This window comes from Crocodylus porosus, unplaced genomic scaffold, assembly GCF_001723895.1.
Source record: "Crocodylus porosus isolate Cpor-Errol unplaced genomic scaffold, CroPor_comp1, whole genome shotgun sequence".
NCBI lineage: Eukaryota > Metazoa > Chordata > Crocodylia > Crocodylidae > Crocodylus > Crocodylus porosus.
In genome coordinates this window covers 74458805-74480170 of record NW_017728886.1, presented here as the reverse complement: position 1 = coordinate 74480170, position 21366 = coordinate 74458805, and the positions used below count along the sequence as shown (strand labels likewise).

The following is a 21366-nucleotide window of genomic DNA, read 5'->3' as shown; positions in this document are numbered from 1 at the left end:
AATACATCACAGTTAATAATGTTCACAATACTTTAAATTCTGAACGTTGATAGCACAGAATCACTGTAGCTGCAGAATTTCAGAGAAGGTAAAAATATCTAGACAATATAAAAAATTCAAACAAAAAGCCTTCCAGTACCTTTTTTGATCTTTGTTGAACTTGTTGTGTTGTGCATATGTGTAAGTGATGGGCTCTTTAGTTAGTAACAATACAGAAGTATGTAGTGCTATAAATCTATGCTTGTAGGTCAGTGCTTCATTGAAGTCATACTGTGATCAAGAGTTTGCCTTGGTTTTTCATGTGATGGTATTAAAAAACCCTTTTAATTTTTTATCAGTTAAAGGCTGTGTACATGAAGTGCAATATCTAGTTGATGGGGGGGGAAAAAAGATTAAATTCTTAGACAGTGGCTACCTTTTACATAGATAAATGGCCTTTATTTGGAAAGCGAATGAAATATTAGGTCAATGCCTAATAATACAGGGCATTGCTGGCAGTGAAAAGACTACTTTCTTTAGGACAAGAATTGTAGGCCCTTCAGTTTTCCCTCAGTGCAATGGTGTCAAATATCTGGCCTGCAGAAGCAGGTCATCCAGCCCACAGGGCTTCTTGGGATCCAGAAGGTCCACTGCTGGATACAACCCACAGGGTTGAAAATTTGATGTTGGGGCAAGCAATCATTAACCTCTGCAGTTGGCTGCTGTGTCAGCATGTCCAGCACCTAGAGTAGTTAACAGCATCAGTGAAATTCTGGATTGAGATCTCTATGGAGAAAGCAGCTGTGCAGCCATGTTAACTTGCTAGGTGCTGGGCACACTGACACAGTGGCTCTAATAGCCATAAGGGCAGCTGCTCACCCAACTGCTGAATTTTCAGGTTGAATTCTCTACCAGGGATGCAGTTCTGTCATTGTGGTGTGAGCTGTGGCAGCATTAACCCCCACGGCTGCTAGAGCCACTGTGTTGGTGGCGCCAGGGGGTTACTACTGCCGCTTGTTTGCTGTCGAGGTGCCTTTTCTGACCCATAAAAGCTTTGCTTTCTGGATCCATACCATAGGGTCAAATGAATTTGACACCCCTGCCTTACCATAACTAAAACATTTCAAGATCTGGTATAAATTCCTACATGTAATAAATGTTACCGAACTCTATTTTTTTACATTGTTAAATCATACCTGCTCTGATGTGTATCCTTGGTTCCAGAGCATTTTTGTGTTAAGCTGGATTTCTTTTGTCTTTTGTCTCCTCAAAAGAAACACATCCTTTAGATGTAGATTTTGTAACCAGTCAGTAGATAGTTCTGCACCTAGGGCACAAAAATATCCAGCACACATACTGGCTGGGAAGTGACCCTCTCAGCAGCACGGAAGTGGAAAGGGATCTCGGAGTCATAGTGAACTCCAAGATGAACATGAGTCGGCAGTGTGATGAAATCATCAGCAAAGCTAACCGCACTTTATCATGCATCAGCAGATGCATGACAGAGATCGAAGGAGGTGATACTTCCCCACTATGTGGCATTGGTCAGATTACAGTTGGAGTACTGCATCCAGTTTTGGATGTCGTACTTCAAGAAGGATGTTGATAGACATGAGAGGGTCCAGAAGAGAGCCACTCGTATGGTTAGGGGCTTACAGGACAAGCCCTATGACTTCTTCAGCCTCTGCAAGAGACGGGTGAATGGTAATTTCGTGGCCACCTACAAATTCATTAGGGGGACGCAGCAAGGGATCAGAGGTGCTCTGTTCACCAGGGTGCCTCTTGGCGTAACAAGGAACAATGGTCACAAACTGACAGAGCAGATTTAGGCTAAATATCAGGAAAAACTTCTTCACGGTAAGGGTGGCCAAAATTTGGAATGGGCTTCCAAGGGAGATGGTGCTCTCCCCTACCTTCGGGGTCTTTAAGAGAAGGCTGGATAGGCATCTGGCTGGGGTCATGTGACCCCAGCATTCTTTCCAGCCATGGCAGGGGGTCAGACTCGATGATCTGTTGAGGTCCCTTCCAACCCTACTAACTATGAAACTATGATATTACCTTATTACAAACAGAATAGTAACACTTGTTTGTCCTGTCATGAACACAATGTGGAATCTTTGAATTAAAATGTTTGCAACTTAAAGCAGCCACAACTTTTTACTGTGTGAAAAAAGATACACTGTTTGTTTCTTTCTAAAAATGCTAGTTGGGATACCAGATTGCAGATAATGTACTAAACCAGGATGTTTATGTAATGTTGGCTAATTAAAGAAAAGTTTGTCATGAGTTCACTGAAGTTGCATCCAAATAATGGGACTTTTGTAATGAAGCAGGTTAAGTGAACATAGTCTGTTCATATATGGAAATGTTACAGTGTTTTGCTTTGGAAACAACAGTATGGATGCTAATATTTTCAAACTGTTTTGGAACTTTGTGGTGAGAGAGAACCACTTGTTTAGGTTTAGAGACAGAAAGCTTTCCTAGAAATTTTCTTTCCACCTTGTAGAACTCTTTAGTGAGGCTGCTGTTACCAGATTTTTTTTTCTTCCAAAATATTCAGCATCCTGGCACTAATTCAGCAAAATATTGAAACACATTCTTAAGTTTAAGGTCGTGAGTAGCTCCATTGAATTCATATGCTTTCATGAGTTGGGGCTTGAGTGCTCAATACCTACAGGATTGACCTCTCTGCCTGAGCAGTAGCAGAAATCAAAAGATTCCTTGGAAATTAAAGTAGATTCCTTGGAATAAATTAGAAAAGTAAAGAAAATTAGGCTAAACTGCGCTGATTTATTTTTTTAGCTGAGCTGTAGAAAGAATAGATTCTAAGTAGCAAAATGAGTTATTTGTTTTAGAAATAGATAAATGTGTATGGTTTACATAATTAGAGAGAACTATAATTGTTCCCTAGCTTCAAGTAGATATAAAGTATTGAGCAAGTAATAGCAAATGGAATACAGGAGGAAGTTTTAGGTTGATAGCGGGGGTCGGCAATCTCCACCCATGCTTTGGCTTGGCATGCCAGAGGCAGGGGAGCTGTGAGGGGCCTGATCCTCATTACTGGCAGCAACTGCACACGTGCTCCTGGGCACATGGCAGGGGAGGGGCCAGCATTGCGCTGCCCCAGCCACCTCCTCACCATGCGCTGCACTGCATGTGTATCTGCTGATGCCGGGACTATGGAGCCTGGCACAACTTTTTGTAGCCTGTCCACTGCCTGCTGCAGCTGCCCAGAGCTTGGATCAGCTGTGGCAGGCAGCAAGGAGGCTGCAAACAGCTGCACCAGGCTCCACAGCCCTGGTATTGACTCCATGGTTGCAGCTTCATGCATGCCTCTGGGCACACAGCTGGGACAGGGTTTGAGGCAGCACAACTCTGGTCCCTCCCCTGTCATCCATCCCAAGGTGCACATGCAACTGATGCCACTACAAAGCCAGGTCAGGGAACCCAGTGCAGCAGTTTGCTGCCTCCCACAGCCATCTGGGGCTCTGGGCAGCTGCAGCAGGCAGGTTGCAAACAGCTACACTGGACTCAGGGTTGCACTGCACTTGGGTCCCTTCGTGGCCATGTGCCAGAGCTGGGCGCAGAGCCATAGAGCTGGTGCCAGGGCTGTGGAGTGCAGTGCAGCTGTTTGTAGCCTCCCAGCTGCAGCTGGCCTGCATTCTGGGCAGCTGCTGCCTGCCACAGCCTGGGCTGCTTGCAGCCTCCCAGCTGCTTGCTGCTAACAGCCTGGGCTCTGTGGCTGGTGGCAGCTGCCTAGAACCCAGCCTGGCTGTGGCGTGCTGAGGAAAATGGCCTTGTGTGCCATACTCTGGCACACGTGCCAGGGGTTGCCGATCCCTGGTTTATAGCACTGTCGTCACTCATGTATGCATAATTTGTTGCCATCCATTCTCTATGTTATCTGTAATGATTCACTTCTCTTTGCTGAATATAAATAAACACAGGAAAATTTAGTCATGCTTCATTTTGTGCTTCAGCTTTTTAAAAATTTGTCAATATAGATTGTTTACTACAATAAATAAATGATTGTGTATCGTCATGATTAATTGCAAGCTTTTGTTGTCAACTTATCTAGAAACAGCAACTAATTTTTAACATTTCATTTTTCTACCAGTGATAATTGAGTGGAATCCATTAGAAATCGATACATATTAACTGTGTTAAATGTTTGATTGTTCCTAAATAATTCATAAAATTTTACATTTTATTTAATATGGTTATCCTTAATTTGCTTACCAGTTATAAGTGGTGAATTGCATTAATATATAATAACTTTAAGTAAAATAAAATCTAATTCTCCATCTTCCTCATATTTCTAAAAATTCAAATTGTTACAGCACCTTGTACAGAAACATTTAAATATTGATGATGTCCCATTCTAATCTTTTGGAAAGTACAGAGACAGTATAGTATAGTATATAGTTTATAGTATATATAATACTAGCGGAAGGATCCATTCTTTGCCTGGGTTGTTATTTTTGTAGTTGCAGTTTTTGTTTCTTTTCCAAGAACTTAGTACAACATATTTAGGTAAAAAAATATAGTTTATTTTTAAAGAACATAGTACAGCATATTAAATATGTAGTGTGGAGCAACATTTCAAATGAATGATCTTTATTTAGAACTTATTTATAAACCATCTTCATGGTGTTTCCTATTGGCTCCAGTATACACAACCTTCTTCGCATACCACCTCTGGAGCAGGCCACATATAACTGTCTGTGTGAAAAGCGTTGTTCCCTTAAATAGTCACTGGAAGCCCCAAAAAGGGTCAAGTGAAAAATATCCCACCTTGAATTTTCTTTGGGTAGTATTCAGAAATTTTGGAAGGCTTAGAGTAGATAGGACCATCCATTCTCAAGTTATAAGTGAACATACAGATAGACACTTCATTATTATGAAATGACAGTTGAACTGAATTCACTGCATCTAAAATGGAGTGGTACCAGTTTGTGATCTGACAAGTGGAGTAATCCCAGTCACTGGAAACACCAACAAAGGTCAAGTGAAAAATAACCTGCCTAGAATTTTCCTCGGGTGTTGTTCAGTAATTTTGGAAGGTTTGGAATAGATGGGACCAGCCATTCTCAACTTAGAAATGAACATACATACAGACATACACTTCGTTTTATACATATAGATGCGTGTCCAGTGTTAGTCTAATGAACTTCTGAACAGACCAGACATTTTTTTTAGATAAGCAATTGCTTCCAAATAACTTCTTTCTTAGCACAACTAAATCTTGAAACTTTCTGATACTTGCATTGTAATCAAGAGTACGGAAACATTTTAACACTATAACAATTAACTTTCTTTGAAAATTAATATTAAAGGTAGTAAGACCTGAAAGTCAGAATGACTACCTATTTATGATTGTTATGCATCCCAATGTTTTTTGTGTGTAGCTTTAAGTTGCTACTTTTGGATCTTCTATCCAAAACCATAAACCTGTCAATAAAAGATGCATGGTACATTTGTATTATATTACAAGGGAATTATGTATCCTTCTGATAATGCCTAGAAAGATTGTGTCATTGTAACCTTGATTAAAATTATTAGAATCTTTGATAGAAAAAAATCATTTTTTAATTTGGCAGTAATTTTCTCTGCTCTTGAAAATAAATTGAAAATATATTTTACTATTTACAGATGTATGGAGCCTGGGGGTCATCCTTTTCATGTTGGTATGTGGACAGCCACCATTCCAAGAAGCAAATGACAGTGAAACTCTGACTATGATAATGGACTGCAAATACACAGTGCCATCACATGTGTCCAAAGAATGTAAAGAGTAAGTAAAGCTTTAAGTAACTTGGTGGAACATTGATAGGCATGTTGGATGTTACTAATCAACTCGGCTATTTTAGGTGGACTGACCTTTTATTTTTATCACTGATTTGTTAGAGCTCCCCAAACTGAAATTCCATACCATTTTATTGATGGACAAACATGCTTTGACTCATAAGATATAACATGTAGACCTTTTCTCTAATTGTTGACCTTCTTTAATTTTTTTTCTCACCATCTATTAAGTGCACAGTTATTACTAGGGACCTACCTAAATTGCAGTGGAAGTGTGCTATGCAGTGGCTTGTTTAATCTTGCTTTTTTCACTTTTCTCCCTCCCTCCCCCTCCACCGCTGATTGGTGGAAGGGCCCTTGTGGTCTCACCTCTTGCTGCTGATGGGCAGGAAGGCAAAAACTGGTTTTAAATGTGCTTCAGTTTTTGCCTCCTGGTTGATCAACAACGGGGCCACTGGGGCTCAGCCAATCAGCGGTAGGAGGTACTTGGTTATTACCATTTCTTTATTCTCTTTGCATCTTTCACCTTTTGCAATCAAAGTTCATTGTATTTATTCCTTTTTAAATGTTTTGAGCCTTAGACCTTCCATGTATTTGTTTATATGCCATTTTTGTTTTGCTTTATTAGGGAAAAGTGTATATATTTTAAAGGTACGTGTATTTTATATGTCACTCTATAAAAGGTCTGAGACACTGCTAAGCAACTTCAAGTGGTGGCCTGAGTAGTCTGAAAATACTCATAAGAAGAATGATTGGTGGGGAGGGTGGGAACACGACACCAGAATTGTTCTAAGTCAGGGCTGTACTACTTGCAAGCAGCTGGGGGACGCATGTCTTGCAGGCCACACCATTGAGCAGCTATGGGCACCCAGGGGCACACACCACATGCCACCTCCTGCTGCACTATGTGCCCTAGTGCCCCCCTACCTTGCACTGTCTGCCTGGGCTCCCCACCTCACCTTAAGCTCCCTAGCTTCCCTGCTACATTGCACCTCTCAGGCATCATCCTGAGCCCCATCACTATGGGCTGTGCCACATTGTCCCACCCTACCCCCTGGGCAGAGGGAGAGGTAACCCAGAGAGCCCAGCACTTCCATAGACAAAGCAATGAGAGAGGCAGAAGTCAAGTGGGAGCCCCTGGTCTAACTGGTTGTTCAAGAATGTTGCCTCTAGTTGTCACACTCAGGAATACTGCATCAGACTTTTTTCCTTATTTCCGATTCAAGTTGCAGCCGGAAATCAACATATTAGGTCTTCAGGACAATTTCTCTATGCAAATACCATATGCCACCAGGGAATTATGATTCATATTGAGAGGCCTGTTCTGGGATGTTCACTGATGCCCTTTAGTGATTTTGATGTGTTCCAGTACTTCCATATGTTGGAGATTGATGCATGACACTTTCAACTCTAGTATGATTAATACAATCCCTACTACATTAGAGTCCCTCTCAGTTGGAACCTTTCACTAAGCATAACTGAAGTCCTGATTAGTGATAGATTATCTCTTTGTGACATTGCCTTGAATATCCTTGGGCCTAGAAGACATTAAGGTTCCATTTGTGTCGAACACTAGAATTCAAAGCAGAACCTGAGCTTTTCAGTGGTCCAAGGGAATGCTTTCCCTCTTACAGCTGTAGTTTTTAACAGCCACGCCTATACTCACATATGACCTGTGTAGTTGATTGAAATTTCTTGTGCTGCTATTGGTGTTATCCCTGAGCCGTAGCTATTTTTGTGTTGCAGTAATCAGTATTTAGGATTATGAGTGATACAGGAAAGCTGTTCTAGTGAGACATTTCTGTGCTATTAACAATTACCAATCTAAGGCAAGTTTTAAAAAAGAGAAAGAAGATGCAGCTATCCAAAATGGGGCTACCTATATGCATAGTGTATGTAATGCTCAGTGTCTTCAAGTCTCTTCCCCAATAAAAAATGGGCAGTCCTCTTTACGTTTAGTCTTCATTTCCCATTTAGAATTGAAACCTGCTTATATAGAACTTAGTATTTTCTAATATTTGAACAAAGGCTGGTAATTTTGCCATATCACATCTCATCTTTTGGAGATGGGGGTGAGGGTTGGAATGATGAGGTCACCTACCAGATCTGGCAAGTGTGATTAGCAGTTACATTTTTAGTGAATACATTCATTGGGAACACAGGAGGATATGCTGCTGAACATCCTCAGTGCCAGAGAGGTGTGTGGAGTCCTAGGGATCTCTTCTGGGTTTTTGATTGTTTGTTTGTTTTTAACCTTAGTACTGATGATAGGCTCTGCATACTTGCATTCTTTAACAGAAGATACAGTGAAGATTTGGGAGCTAACATGTGGGGCAGAACATCTTTTGGAGAAAAGGGAAGAGACCTTATTAGCAAGGCAGTGGAGAACAGTCTCATCCTTTGCTTTCATAGATCTCATGCAGTTATGTTTTTGGGGCAGGGGGTGGGGGGCTTGAAAATTAAAAAGGAAAGATGTAGGATGGTTATTCAGTATATAATTCTCCTTTTAATGATATTTGCAGTTTTTAGGTGTAATCGGTGCAAGCAGTAGGGGCACCCCTCTTGTTCATATCTCTAACCATATCTCAGTCCTCATATTAAAAGAAAAATTAACCTGAGGTACGTACTGGCTTATGTGCAGTTGTGCTACCCCGCAAGCTGGTACAAGAATAAAACCATGCCTTAGAATTGCATTATTTCCTTACTTTTTACACTGCAGGATAGTATGTAAGGTTTGAGCAAGAACCTCAGCATTGAACAGCCATCTCCATATCCTGGCACTGTGCAGAGCAGTTAATAAGGGTGAATGCTGTAATTTGCTAGGGCATATACTGAAATTCCACATGATGGTCAAGTGGAGAGGTGCTAGTTAGATAATATCCTTTCTCTGTACCTTCTATAGCAGTTTGTGAGCTTTAATTACATTTCTCCCTGCCAGAAGCTGGAGACATAACATTGACTTAACATGAAACCAACAGATAAACTTGTCATTGGAGGATCCTAAACAATTTTTTTCTTCACAGAGGGGGCCAGCTGTCTGTCCTGTCTCTTATTGGCACTGAAGAAACCTAGTATCTGGTACCTACCTTAAAATAAAGCAGTCCTGCTTTCTTTGCATTTCCATATTCTTGTTGAAAATAGCAAATGTATTAATAATATTAAACAACATCTAAAATATTAGTAGCATCTACCAGCTAAGCAGCTTGGGACCCTACCATGAATATTGCTTTCCATTCTATAGAAAACGAAAGGCAGAAGTTAAGAGCCCAAGTAAATGAAAGGGAAACTAGAGAGAGTGCTGGTTGCCGTTTTGAAGCCAATTTATTCATTTTAGTTTGGTGGTGTTATTCATAATACCTTTTGACTGTAGTTTCAGTGTCCAGTTATGTCACAATTGCATTATTCTTACTGGAAGGCGTCTAAAGGGGCTGCTGTGAACTGAGAGTAACAGAGGGACAGCAGTGCATTCCTAGTGCTGCTGTGATGGCTACTTTCCACACATGCTAGCACATTGCATTTATAGATTTATTTTCTGTTCACAGTCTAATTACACGGATGTTGCAGAGAGACCCAAAGCGAAGAGCATCTTTGGAAGAGATTGAAAATCATGCATGGCTCCAAGGAGTTGATCCATCACCTGCAACAAAATACAATATCCCTCTTGTTTCATATAAAAACTTATCTGAGGAAGAACACAACAGTATAATACAACGCATGGTCCTTGGTGATATAGCAGATCGAGATACAATAGTAGAGTAAGTTATTGGTTGATAAATTTAACATTATGATTTCAGTTGCAAATGCAGCCATAGCAATTGTCTATCCAATACCAGAGACAAAACAGAGACCATTGATTCTGTGAGAGAGTTTAGTTATATCATGTCTTGAAAAGGCATTGACTAAATCTGATAGATAAATTTAAGTATGGTACTTTGCTGAAAAATAATGCTATAAAGATTAGCATTGTGGGATTCTGTTTTTAAAGTCCCCTTGCTTACATTTCAAATCCGTTCAGTTTACAGGTAAAAAGTTTTAAGTCCACTTGGGGCTTAAGGGTGATTTATTTTAATAGAACAAGGCAAGTGTAGTCACAGCCTTACATTATTGATTTATTACAAAAAAATCAATCTCTGTATTGTGTTTGATCACTTTTTGAAAGATTTGTGATTTCTATGACCTGTTTCAGATGTCACATCCCCAGTTTCATTTATGCTGTGCCTTCATGGCTTCTGCTGGTTGGGGACCGGGAAGGGTTTTTTTTCTTTTTCTTTTATGAGTTCTACTAATTTTGGGGAGTTACTTGGGAAGTGGGGAGGCGACTTGTTTCTTTTGAAGAATTGGCCCCAGTAGGGCTGGAGGTCTTGATTAGGATATGATGGTGCTCCTTTCAGTTCTTAGAGAACTGAGTTTCCTAGTTAGGTCCTACTGTTCCAGTAATGGTCATCAACTGAAAACCAAATCTGAGATCAGCAAGCAGTTTTTCTCCGGGGTCAGATGGCAAAGTGAGTGGGGGTGAGGGGGTAGAGGTTGCCCCTCTTCTGTAGAATGGGGCCTGAGCCCTCATCTAAGGATCCTTCTTCTCTGCCATTGTAGTGGCAGAGCATTGCCAGGGCTTGTACTGTTTTTACTTGAGGCCTGTGGTATATTGTAGAGTGTCCCTACAACTTGCAATTGTGTGTGAGGGTTTAAAATAGTGATTTTGTGATTTGGGGGAATCTTCAGGTAAATGGTTACCAGTGAACACAAGGGGACTGGATTTGATTGCCCCAGAGGCACTTTCCTGTCACCTTAAGATGTTTTCATTCAGAGCGTTTAATTAGGGATAGCAAATACAGCTTTTTTCCAAGTATTTTTTGCAAACGCTTGTTATACAGTATCATTAAAACTATTAAAACTATGTGCACAGGGAGGCCAAGGTTCTTCGGGTAGATGTGATATCTTTCATCCTTGTAGAACAGCAGAGACTCCCTATGCCTGAAGAAGGGTTATTGTGCCTGAAAGCTTGCTAGGAACTTTTTTCCAACTACTCAGTTGGTCTAATAAAAGATATCACATCTAACCAAAGAACCTTGCTTGCCTGTGTCCTTAGACCAACACAGCTACAACCAAAAACCCATTAACTATATTGTGATCTGAGTCCTGTAATTTAAAATAGTCTGATTTTTGTTATAACAAATAGAACTTGCCACTGAATTGTGCTGCTGGGAAGCTGGTTGCTTTTTTGCAGTGTAATTTTGTAAACAGGTTTATTCTGTATATTTAAAATCTTATTTCCAAAATCTAAATGAGTTGAGAATTTTCTAGCTTTCAGAAAAAACAAATTTAGAATTCAGGCACTTGAAACATCCTATATCTAAAATTGTTTTAAAGTATGCAGTGGTTAAAGTGGTTTAAGATGATTTAGCAGCCTTACAGTAAACTGTAAACTTAGTATGTTTTTAACACTGAGAAAAAGTGAAATTTTATGCCAACTTCAAAATTAAATGCGCTGCTTTGCCTGAGTATTTATTTGTCAGTGGGAGAGGCCATTATTGGATCATAAACTCTGCTTCAGTTAATGTTATTGCTTAAATATGTGCGATGAAGGAACAATTATTTAGCTTTTGGATGCTTTCCTAAAAGTATCCTAATGTATCTATTGAACTTGCCATATTGGTTTGTCCCTCTTCTAATAGGCCAAAAATCTTTTGTCAGGATGTCAGAGGTACAACATTCTATTTCTGGGCCTTTTACTTGCTGTGCAAAATGTAGTCACTTGTGTCAGCAAAATGTTCAGTTTTAACAAATCATTGATGCGTGATGTGTTCCATTTCTGGTGTTTTTTTCTTTTAGGGCATTGGAAACTAACAAATATAATCACATCACTGCAACTTACTTTTTACTAGCTGAAAGGATTCTGAGAGAAAAACAGGAAAAAGAAATTCAAACCAGGTCTGCAAGCCCTAGCAACATCAAAGCTCAGTTCAGGTAAGATTTAAAACAGTGGGTAATTTAGCAAATTTAATCAAAATGTTTGGAAATGCTGTTTTATTAAGATACTGCCAGTTAAACAGCACAATGCTCATTCATTGCGAGTTCTAAGGGTCTGGAGAAATGTAGCACAACCTATAAAGGCCATGTTAGAAGTTAGTTAAAAATCATTTGCCAAAAAAAGTTTTCTCAGAATTTTCCAGGAGTGAGCTATTGATAATTTGAAGGCTGTATTTACAATAATTTTTGTGTGTACCACGGGAGGTGTCACATTCAATGAGTTTAAGTCCTTCATGATGAATTCACGTCTGTGACATTTCTGATAGAGAAATGATTCTGTTTTATGTTCTTCTCTTAGTGCTCTTTACACTTCATGAATTTCCCCTTTAAAAACTATCCTTATGGTGTAATCCACTAAGTGCACAGCTGGGCATTTGTCACCTAGAATGAGCTGAACATTGATTTTTCTTATCAGGATTCAGGGTCAGCCCTGCCTTGCTGGCACGATCCTAAAGTTTTTGAGCATCCTGAAATCCAAGGTAGCTCAAACATCTCAAGATCAGGCCTTTATAAAGGACACAGTTTTTACAAAGGGTACAGGAGGTGGTATTAATAGGTGAGAGATGCTTCATAGTTACAGTTTTTAGTAATAAAACCAGACAGCAGTAAGCAGTTCACAGCTTGGGTCTTTATATTATCCAAATCAAAATTTAATAAATAGCCATCAGCAAAGCCTACTGAAATCTGTGGGAATGCCACCTTATGTGGTAAAGATGACAAGAATTCTGTTGGTGCTGTTTGTTGTGAGGTTAGTATTGATTAAAGTTTACTCAGTCTGCCATTTGCTGCAGACATTCAAGGAATTTGAGAGGATTTTATTGGAAACATCCCGACTCTGTAGTTTCTGAACTATCTAAAGATTTCAGGAGCAGATCAGCCTCTCCCTGGGGGTTCTGGAGAAGGACCAGTTTTGATTAAAGGTTTGTTTTTTTCAAAGGACACACAGGGCTCATCTGTGTTGCTTTCATGCTGAGCCTGGGGAACCCCTGTGCTGTATGGGCTGAATCAGCGTGGCTGCTTGAGAGTAGTGCTGAGCACACACCCAGAGATGCTCTCAGGCTTGTTCTCACTCTCTCAGGTGTGTTTACTGGCACATACTCAGGGCCACTGTAAGGCAGCTACACTGTTTTTCTTCCCAGGGATTTTGTACAGAATGTGAGGGAGAGTGGGCCATACTTCTGGGCTAGGCAGAGAGGCAGCGTAGACATGCCCTGAAGGTCTGTCTTTATAGCACATGGCAGCGCTATATGGAGATACGCTGCATGAGTTCTTTAACTGGAAGTGGTACAGCAGTTTGGGGGCAGTACAGCATTGTGACTAATGTTCCCTGCTTCTTTATGCTTTAGAGTTTAGACATACGCTAAAACTCTTTAACTACGCTTGTTGTCAAATGCTTGAGTGAGCTTTAAGCAGTGACCAGCAGTTGTTAGTTTTCCTGAGCTGGGAAACCTGAAGTTGGGGGAAAAAGTCTTTCAGTTATTGCTCTGTCTTAAGTATCATTTTAGGAATTCTTGTGGAGGCCTTGCTAAGACATTTTCCATTAATAGTTGTGTTTCTGAAATCTCTTTGATCCTCTCCCTCCCCTAGCGTACCATTCAGAATGGTGGTAGTTAATCTCCCCTCTGATGAATGAGAATCAGGTGCTCCTGCTGATTCCTTGAGAACTATTGCCTACTCGCACTATTTATCTCTGGGTTTTAGCAGAGGAAGGTGAAAATACTCCTGAGAAGTTCAGTGCTTTTCTGTACAAAGATGGAATTGCATAATTTTTTACCTGCAACAAGGGTTTCCTTATGAAGGTTTCCTTTTTGTCACCCTTATGGTTAACACAGATATTCATTAGAAAGGATGATGTGGGCTATAATGCCCTGCTTCTGTATTTCCATGCTTTATCCAAACCAACTGGTGTGATTGAAAGCAAATAGTCTGAGACTCAGCTCAGACTAAGAATGTTGTAAAACGGCATGCATTTACAGGATCAGGCCCCATGACTGGAGGAATATGCCTCCTGCTTATGGTAGGGCTGTATTAGTAGAGCTGCTTTTTGGATGGCAGTATGTCACAGTTTTTCATTCATACCTTCCTGAAATTTTGCAGTTTTGGATTTGACAAAAGCTCTGACACCTTTTGTCGTCACAAAGTTCTATGTTTCTTCCAAAGACCATTTGAAAACTTAAATTAAATTCAAGGAGCATAGGAAAGTAGGGCTGGAAGAGACCTCACAAGGTCATCCAGTTCAGCCCCTTGCTCGACAAGATCATCCGTGTCTAAACCATTCCAGGCAAATGTCTGTCTAACTTGCTTTTGATTTTACAACAGTGTATTTAGCAGTTGTTTAGTTAATGGACTTTCCTCCAGGAAAGTTGCTTTGTTGCATGGTTACATGGTACTAGCTATAAGTTTGTTTTAATCTAAATGGTTTCCATCTTTCTGCTAGAGAAATCACTTCTCTCATTGTAGTACTGTGGTTTTCACACTGGGACTTCTGAAGCAGAGTACCAAAATCTGTCTAGGAGGAAACCTTACCAATTAGACAAATGAAGTGCAATGGCTGGAAACCGAACCTGTCATAGTAATAGTCCTTATAGCCCTGACTTTGCAGTTATGGAACTGAGCTCCATTGTTTGTCCATATCTGCAATATAACTGGTAGAGTCTGCTTAACAGACATCAAGAATTGGAATAATAATGGTATTGCATATCAAGGTTGAGATGCATTGGTAGAGCTGCTTGGAGTGGTTGCTTGGTGCTGTCCTGCTAATAATACTTTGCTCCCTATGATAAGTAGATGTCCATAAATTTATAAATTCCCTTCAGAGTTCCAAGTTGTTTTCACAAAGTCTTACTTGTTGTGTTGATATTGTCTGCAATCCAAATGAATTGCATAAACTAAATTTGTAGGGAAGAAGACAAATATGTCATTGCTTTTGTTTGGGAACTAATTTTAACTGCAAAATTGGTCTACTCTCACTTGTCTCACGGAACATCTGTGCAGTCTGGGGGGATAGTTCTTTTTTTGCTCGCATCAAGGAAGAGCCAAGTCAGTAAACCAAGGCTGTGCATCTTATGGGCCGCACAAAGCCCATAAGAAATTCATTTGCGGCCCCCAAGCTTCTGCCTGGCTCCTATTTCCCCATGGCTCCAGCTGCAACACAGCTGAGGCTTCTGAGTTCTCCCTCCTTCCTCCAGCTGCCACTTCCTGTCTCTGCCCCAGGAGATGGGGCAGCATGGCATGCTGCATGGGGAGCTGAGGACAAATCATGGAGTGGGGGAGATTACTCCTGCACAGTGCAGCGGTGGTGGTGAGGGTGCCCCATGTGGTGGTGGGAAGAGTGGGCGCTGGTATGGTGGAGGTGGGGACAGGAATCAGTTGTGCAGTGCATAGCTCAGTGACCCATGCTTTCCATGGTGTGGCCCTTGGGGGCTGAGAAGTTGGACAGCCCTACGGTGGACCATTTGAGCCCTGGTCAAGGGGAAGCTGAGTTTAAGAAGTCTAGAAGTCTTGGAGCCTCCCTCCCTCCTCCTCTTACATCCCAGCAGAGCCTATTTTGAGCCCCCCTTCTCCCACCAAGGGGAACTGAGTTGAGAAAGTACAATATATTGTATTTTGAATGTGTGCATAACTGTGAACAGGATCTTAGGCTGGAGAATGAAGAGTACCCTGCCATTCTATTCTATTCAAATCTGTGCCAAAAAGCCATGCATATTCCCCAAGCACTACTGTAGCATTATCCAAGTGTCTGCCTGGGGGTATCCCATACAGTACTGTCTGGGCACAAATGGAAAGGTTCTGCACTTAGGGTTGTGTTTTTCCTGCCATGACCGTTACTTTTTCATACACCAAATGAGAACGTGGTTACGAGATAAAATAGCTGTAGTTGGTAAAGCCAGTAACAGTTGAAAGATGGTATCTTTTAATATTTGAGTACCTAGAGCATTTTTTTGGCTTAGTTGCTTAAGTCTGGTGGTTGCTTCATAGACTAAAACCATCATCACTGTTAAGCAAGTCTGTTAGATGTAAATGTTTGGTTAAATTTTCCTGAGGCCTTTTTAAAAAGTACAAATGATTGAGATGCGAGATGGTGGCCGTTTCATTCTTCTATTTGTAGCACAACAGTTTAGTTTTTGAACATTTGAAACAATGTACAGTATATTTTTAGGATTTAAACTAAAACATCAGTTACTGAAAGTTATTTGCTTAATCATAGAATTGCTAGATGCTGAAGATAAAACAGCACTAACTAGTTGTAAGACTGAGTTAATCTCAAGCACCACCTCTTTCATAACCACTTTACTTTGAAGATCATGCTTAATACAACTGTACGTTAGAAATTTCCGTTATAGATAAAATAGCTTTCAGTATTGTGATTTTAAACACTTTGATGCCTGGATACTGCCCTTTAATAGTGAAATGATGAGAAAAGATATTGGTTCAGTGATAACACATCACATGTTGTATACAGTTGAAATTGTCAGATGAAAATAGCTGAATCATCTGGATTCATGTACATTTTAATTAAACAGAGATTGAGTTAAAGAAAACTTAGATTAGCTGTTCAGAGGAGACGTTATGAAAATGTCACAATTTTTTTTTTTAACTTAAGACTGTAAAACTAACACCGTGACTTGAAAATACAAAACCATTGAATTGGTGGCTTTTATATTAATAATTGAAAACTGGGAAGAAGAATAAAGGCTTCATACTGTCTGCAATACCACTGTCCTTTGATTTTGGACGGGTCATGGAACAAGGCCTCTTTGTCCTGCGCCTGTTCTTCTAGACCTCTTGCAAACATCTGATTTAAAAAAAAAAAAAAAAAGCACTTTCTTCAAGTCATATAAGATTATTCATTTTTTTCTGAGAGCAGAAAAAGTATTGGAATTTGTGATCTAAGTTGGCAGCAACCAACATGACTTGTATATTACTCTCTTTTTCATTTTCCTTAAGTTGTTTCTCTAAATTACTGTTTACAAAATGTAGTGGCTTGCGAAGTGGTATAATTACTGTGGCCTTTCTGATGTCTTCCTGTAAAGATTTTATAGCGTATTCTTAAGTTATCACCAAAATCTAATTTGACAAAAGGTGTAGGGCAGACTGGCACCTCGGAGGCCAACTGGTTCAGAGGGACACAAGTTCTTGCAGGCAGTAGTGTACTTCATCAGTATATCAGATGTACTCAGGAAGTAGGTTCTTGCATATGAAAGCTCATGCCCTCCTGAACCAGGTAGTCTCTAAAGCTTCACCCTGCCCTACATTTTGCCTAACTTCAGACTACTACAGCTAACTCCCTGTATGAAATCTAATTTGTCTCTTTCTCTCTTTCTCTCCCCTTCATCTTTTTACAATTACTTACCAAGGCAATCATGGCCCACAAAAATCGATGTACCCCAGGACCTGGAAGATGATCTTACAGCTTCTCCTCTCTCCCATGCAACTGCTCAGTCTCCAGCTCGCAGTGCTGAAAACGTTCTTAACGGTCACAGAAGCAAGGCACTTGGTGATTCAGCAAAGAAAGAAGACATCCCAGAATTAGCTGGACCAGCACTTTCAGTGGTTCCTTCAGTGAGCTTGAAACCTGCTGCAAGTGGCCGGAAGTGCTTGTTTAGAGTAGAAGAGGATGAAGAGGAAGATGAAGAAGATAAGAAACCCATTTCTCTTTCAACTCAAGTTGTTCTGCGCCGCAAGCCTTCAGTTACAAATCGTCTCACTTCCAGGAAGAGTGCACCAGTCCTCAACCAGATCTTTGAGGAGGGGGAATCAGATGATGAATTCGACATGGATGAGAACTTGCCCCCAAAGCTTAGCAGGTTAAAAATGAATATTGCTTCACCTAGTACAGTGCATAAACGCTACCACAGAAGGAAAAGTCAGGGTCGGGGATCTAGTTGCAGTAGCTCAGAAACCAGTGATGATGACTCAGAAAGTAGGCGACGGCTAGATAAAGATAGCGGGTTTACTTACTCCTGGCATAGACGGGATAGTAGTGAAGGGCCACCTGGCAGCCAAGGAGATGGTGGTGGACAGAGCAAACCAAGCAATGGAAATGGAGGGGTAGACAAAACAAGCCCTAGTGATAACAACAAAGGTGGGGGAAGTCCCTCAAGTAGCTCCAGTGGTAGCACCAATAACACTTCAGGTTCCACCCGTAGGTGTGCTGGATCTGGAAACTCAATGCAGTTGTCTACTAGAAGTGCAGGGGAACTGGTTGAAAGCCTAAAATTGATGAGCCTTTGCTTAGGTTCACAGATTCACGGCAGTGCTAAATACATTATTGATCCTCAAAACAATCTGGCATTTTCCAGCGTAAAAGTGCAGGAGAAATCGATGTGGAAAATGTGCATCAGTTCCACTGGGAGTGCAAATCAGGCTACAGCATTGGGCAGCATAAAATTCTTCTCTGACCAGATGTCAAACACAGAAAATGAATTGGAACGGATAAAGAACAGGAACTTGAAAAATAATGTGTTACAACTACCTCTCTGTGAAAAGACAATATCTGTGAATATTCAGCGGAACCCCAAGGAGGGACTGCTGTGTACCTCCGGTCAAACAAGTTGTTGTCATGTCATTTGACGGTGGCCTGACTTAATAGCTCAATCTACTTGACATCACCATTCTTCCTGTTCAGAGCTGTGAACACCTTATTTCAACTGAACCCCTTTTGTTGTCTTAATATTTTAAAGTGGGCTTTGAGCAGTTATTTATTACATTTTAATTTTGTGTTTGCTTGATAGTAAGACAATGCATGGTCTTTGTGCATGCTGCTAGCCAATACATTTTTCTTTCCCAACAGAATAGAATATTTTATTGTGTAATTTTTACACTTTTATTTTACTATGGAAGATCTGGATTAAATTAAAATGTATATCTAGATCCTAATGTAAATGGAGCACTTAGAAGTTCATGTTCTGCACTTAGACTAGAGAGAGAGAGAGCGAGAGCTTTTGTTTGCTTGTGAAACGTTAATTCTTGTTCTGACCTTCTGTGATATCTAAAATATGTGATATGTGGCATACTTCTATGTCTCTGAAACAGAACCAAAGCAATAACGTTTTGATGCTGAAAACTCTTCAGGGAGCTTTCAGATGTTCCAAGGCTTGTACAAAGCAAAGATGCACTGAAAATTAGTGATCTTAAACTATGATTTTAAACCCACACCTATTTGTCTTAAGCGATAACATGGATAAAGTTGTGGCTCAAAATCGAAATGAAAAAAAAAATCCTGTTTTGCTATACATAAGATTTTTTTTTTTTTAAAAAGCAACTAGATTTGTAAGGCAGCTTTTCCCATAGAAATATGTTAATATTACAAGCAGACAATCTTTTTTACTAGAAACAAAGGTAAATTATAATGTCTACATCTGAGTTTTTTGCATTCTAAAATGAAAAACTTTGTATAAATTACTTCCATTATTAGTGTAACATGCCAATTGTTGGCATTTCTTAAGTCTGACCCTTATATGCATCAAAATGAAATAAGGGATGGAAAAATCCTTGGATAGTTGGATGCAAATTTAAATCAATTCCTATAATCATCTAATCTCCTTAATTTTTCTCATTATTAGCATTTTTTTTTTACTTTTGTCAGGACTTAAAATATTGTTACCACCCAGCTGGTAGTTGTTAATTTCTTTGAACATCAAGTCCAGAATTAAAGTATGGCATGTATGAAAATATGCTTAACAGCAATTAGCGTTTCTGTTTGTTTCTCCATTGTCACGGAACTAATGGCAAATTCATGCTTTAGTATATTTCTGTACGGAAGGATACTTTTGACCAGATTAACTTTTGTGGAATTTTATTATCTAGAATAAAATATATTGCAGATTCCTAATGTTGGGAAGGACATGAATGTTTTATTTTTTCATGCTGTGCACTGGATCTTCAAAGCAATGCTAGTAAGAATTGGTGGTATTATGTAGCAGCACCCTAGCCAGAAACTGAATGTCTGAGAGGAGTTTACACTGTTTAGCATCTTGTAATATTTGCAGAATGGTCAAATATGATGCATTTCATGTATACCATAGAGAGAGTAGAGCACCAAAGAACTGTGTTAGATTTGGTCACAATTTCTGTAGTTCACAACAGCTCTTTGACTTATTTTGCTGATAGGTGAAATTGCACCAGATAGTCTTACTGACTAGCCTAGTTGGGGATTTTTTCATTCTGCTTCCTAAACAAAGCAAATGATAAAAATCTTTTACACTTCTAACTTTTAAGATACAGTTGCCATTCAGTCAGCGTGGTATTTATAAAATGAAAGCTACAAGAATAGATGTGTGGGTGAAGCCATAGAACATATTTGCTTGAAATTTTTGAGCAGGGATCTTATAAAGGGCCAGAAATAAGATGTGTGGTTCACAGAGAGTGAGCGTAACATCTATATTAAAGTAGGATAAAAGTATATAAAGGGCATTGGCAATAAACTATTTGTTGCAGCTTTTTTCCAAGTATTGTAAATACTCTTTCCTGATATTATGTACAGCCTTGGAATGGCACCTTTTAACTAACCCCAGGTGTATTTTGTTTCCAATGTTTTTATATACAAATGTATATATGGTGCTCACTTTAGAACAGCAGTGTTGGACATTTATGCTGCATAGCTGTATTATAGCCTTATTAGTTGTGTATGGTTGGTTGAACCTCTGGGTGTACAAATGTTAGTTTGAGTGTTGTCCTTTATCCACTTGTTCATAGGTGAATGATTGTGCATGTGGTGTATGTTGTATTATGTTGTCATGTAAAAGGAAGGGCGAGAATAACCACTACATTAAGATAATATTGGACCAAACTATTTAGAGCAAGTAAACAGTTTCTTGTACCCCTTAATGTGTCTTTAAAAGTTGCATCTAGTTACAGTAGAGTATAAATTAAATATTGTGGAAAAAACAATTAGTCTTGTATTTTTCTGTATGTGTGTATATATAATAATGTACCTCTAGCAACTTTATCTGTATTTAAGATGTGACAATCTTGACACAGAGTTTTAAGAGTAGCAGTAAAATTAAGCAGAATTAATGAAAGGAACAGAATTAAAAGAATTTCTCACCAAGAAAGCATCTGTGTGTGTGTGTGTTAAGAGGGTACAGGAATATCAGCTGATCCTGTTGGTTGCTTTCAGCATTGTTTGGCTTTCTTCATTGTATAAAAATTCATGATGTGTGACAGAAATGGAAAATCGAGTTAATAAAAGTGACATCTTGACTGACGTATAAGCAATGATTTCCCTGTCAACTTTATGCCATTTACTAATTGCAAAATTCATTTAATATTGTGGGGGTGAAATAAAATCATCTTCTGCTCTTATACCAGTACCCAAAGTTTAACACATACTCTAACATGAAGGAGCATCTTTTGGTTGAAACAGTTAGTACCTGAAACTGATGTTTCCATATTGTGAATGTTTCCTTGGAGCGTACACTTCAGACGGCACATTGTAGTCCAGGATGTAAAAGCTAGCTACTTATAACTCCCTCAAGTTAAGCAGCATCAGCTTACAAACATGGCTCAAACTAATTCAACTTTGTGTTCAACTGGACTCGGACAGTCCAG

The 21366-nt window shown here is 39.7% G+C and overlaps 1 protein-coding gene across 2 annotated transcripts in view; it reads left to right on the top strand.

Moving 5' to 3' along the window:
- Positions 1-21036, top strand: part of SNRK (SNF related kinase) — a 58299-nt gene extending 37263 nt beyond the window's left edge. For both annotated transcript variants that reach the window (XM_019536494.1, XM_019536489.1), the window contains exons 4-7: positions 5632-5773; positions 9327-9539; positions 11617-11751; positions 17172-21036. In XM_019536494.1, the coding sequence (XP_019392039.1) occupies positions 5632-5773; positions 9327-9539; positions 11617-11751; positions 17172-18387 (1706 nt within the window). In that variant the 3' untranslated portion in view covers positions 18388-21036. The remainder of the gene's footprint in view (positions 1-5631; positions 5774-9326; positions 9540-11616; positions 11752-17171) is intronic.
- Positions 21037-21366: the final 330 nt, after the last annotated feature.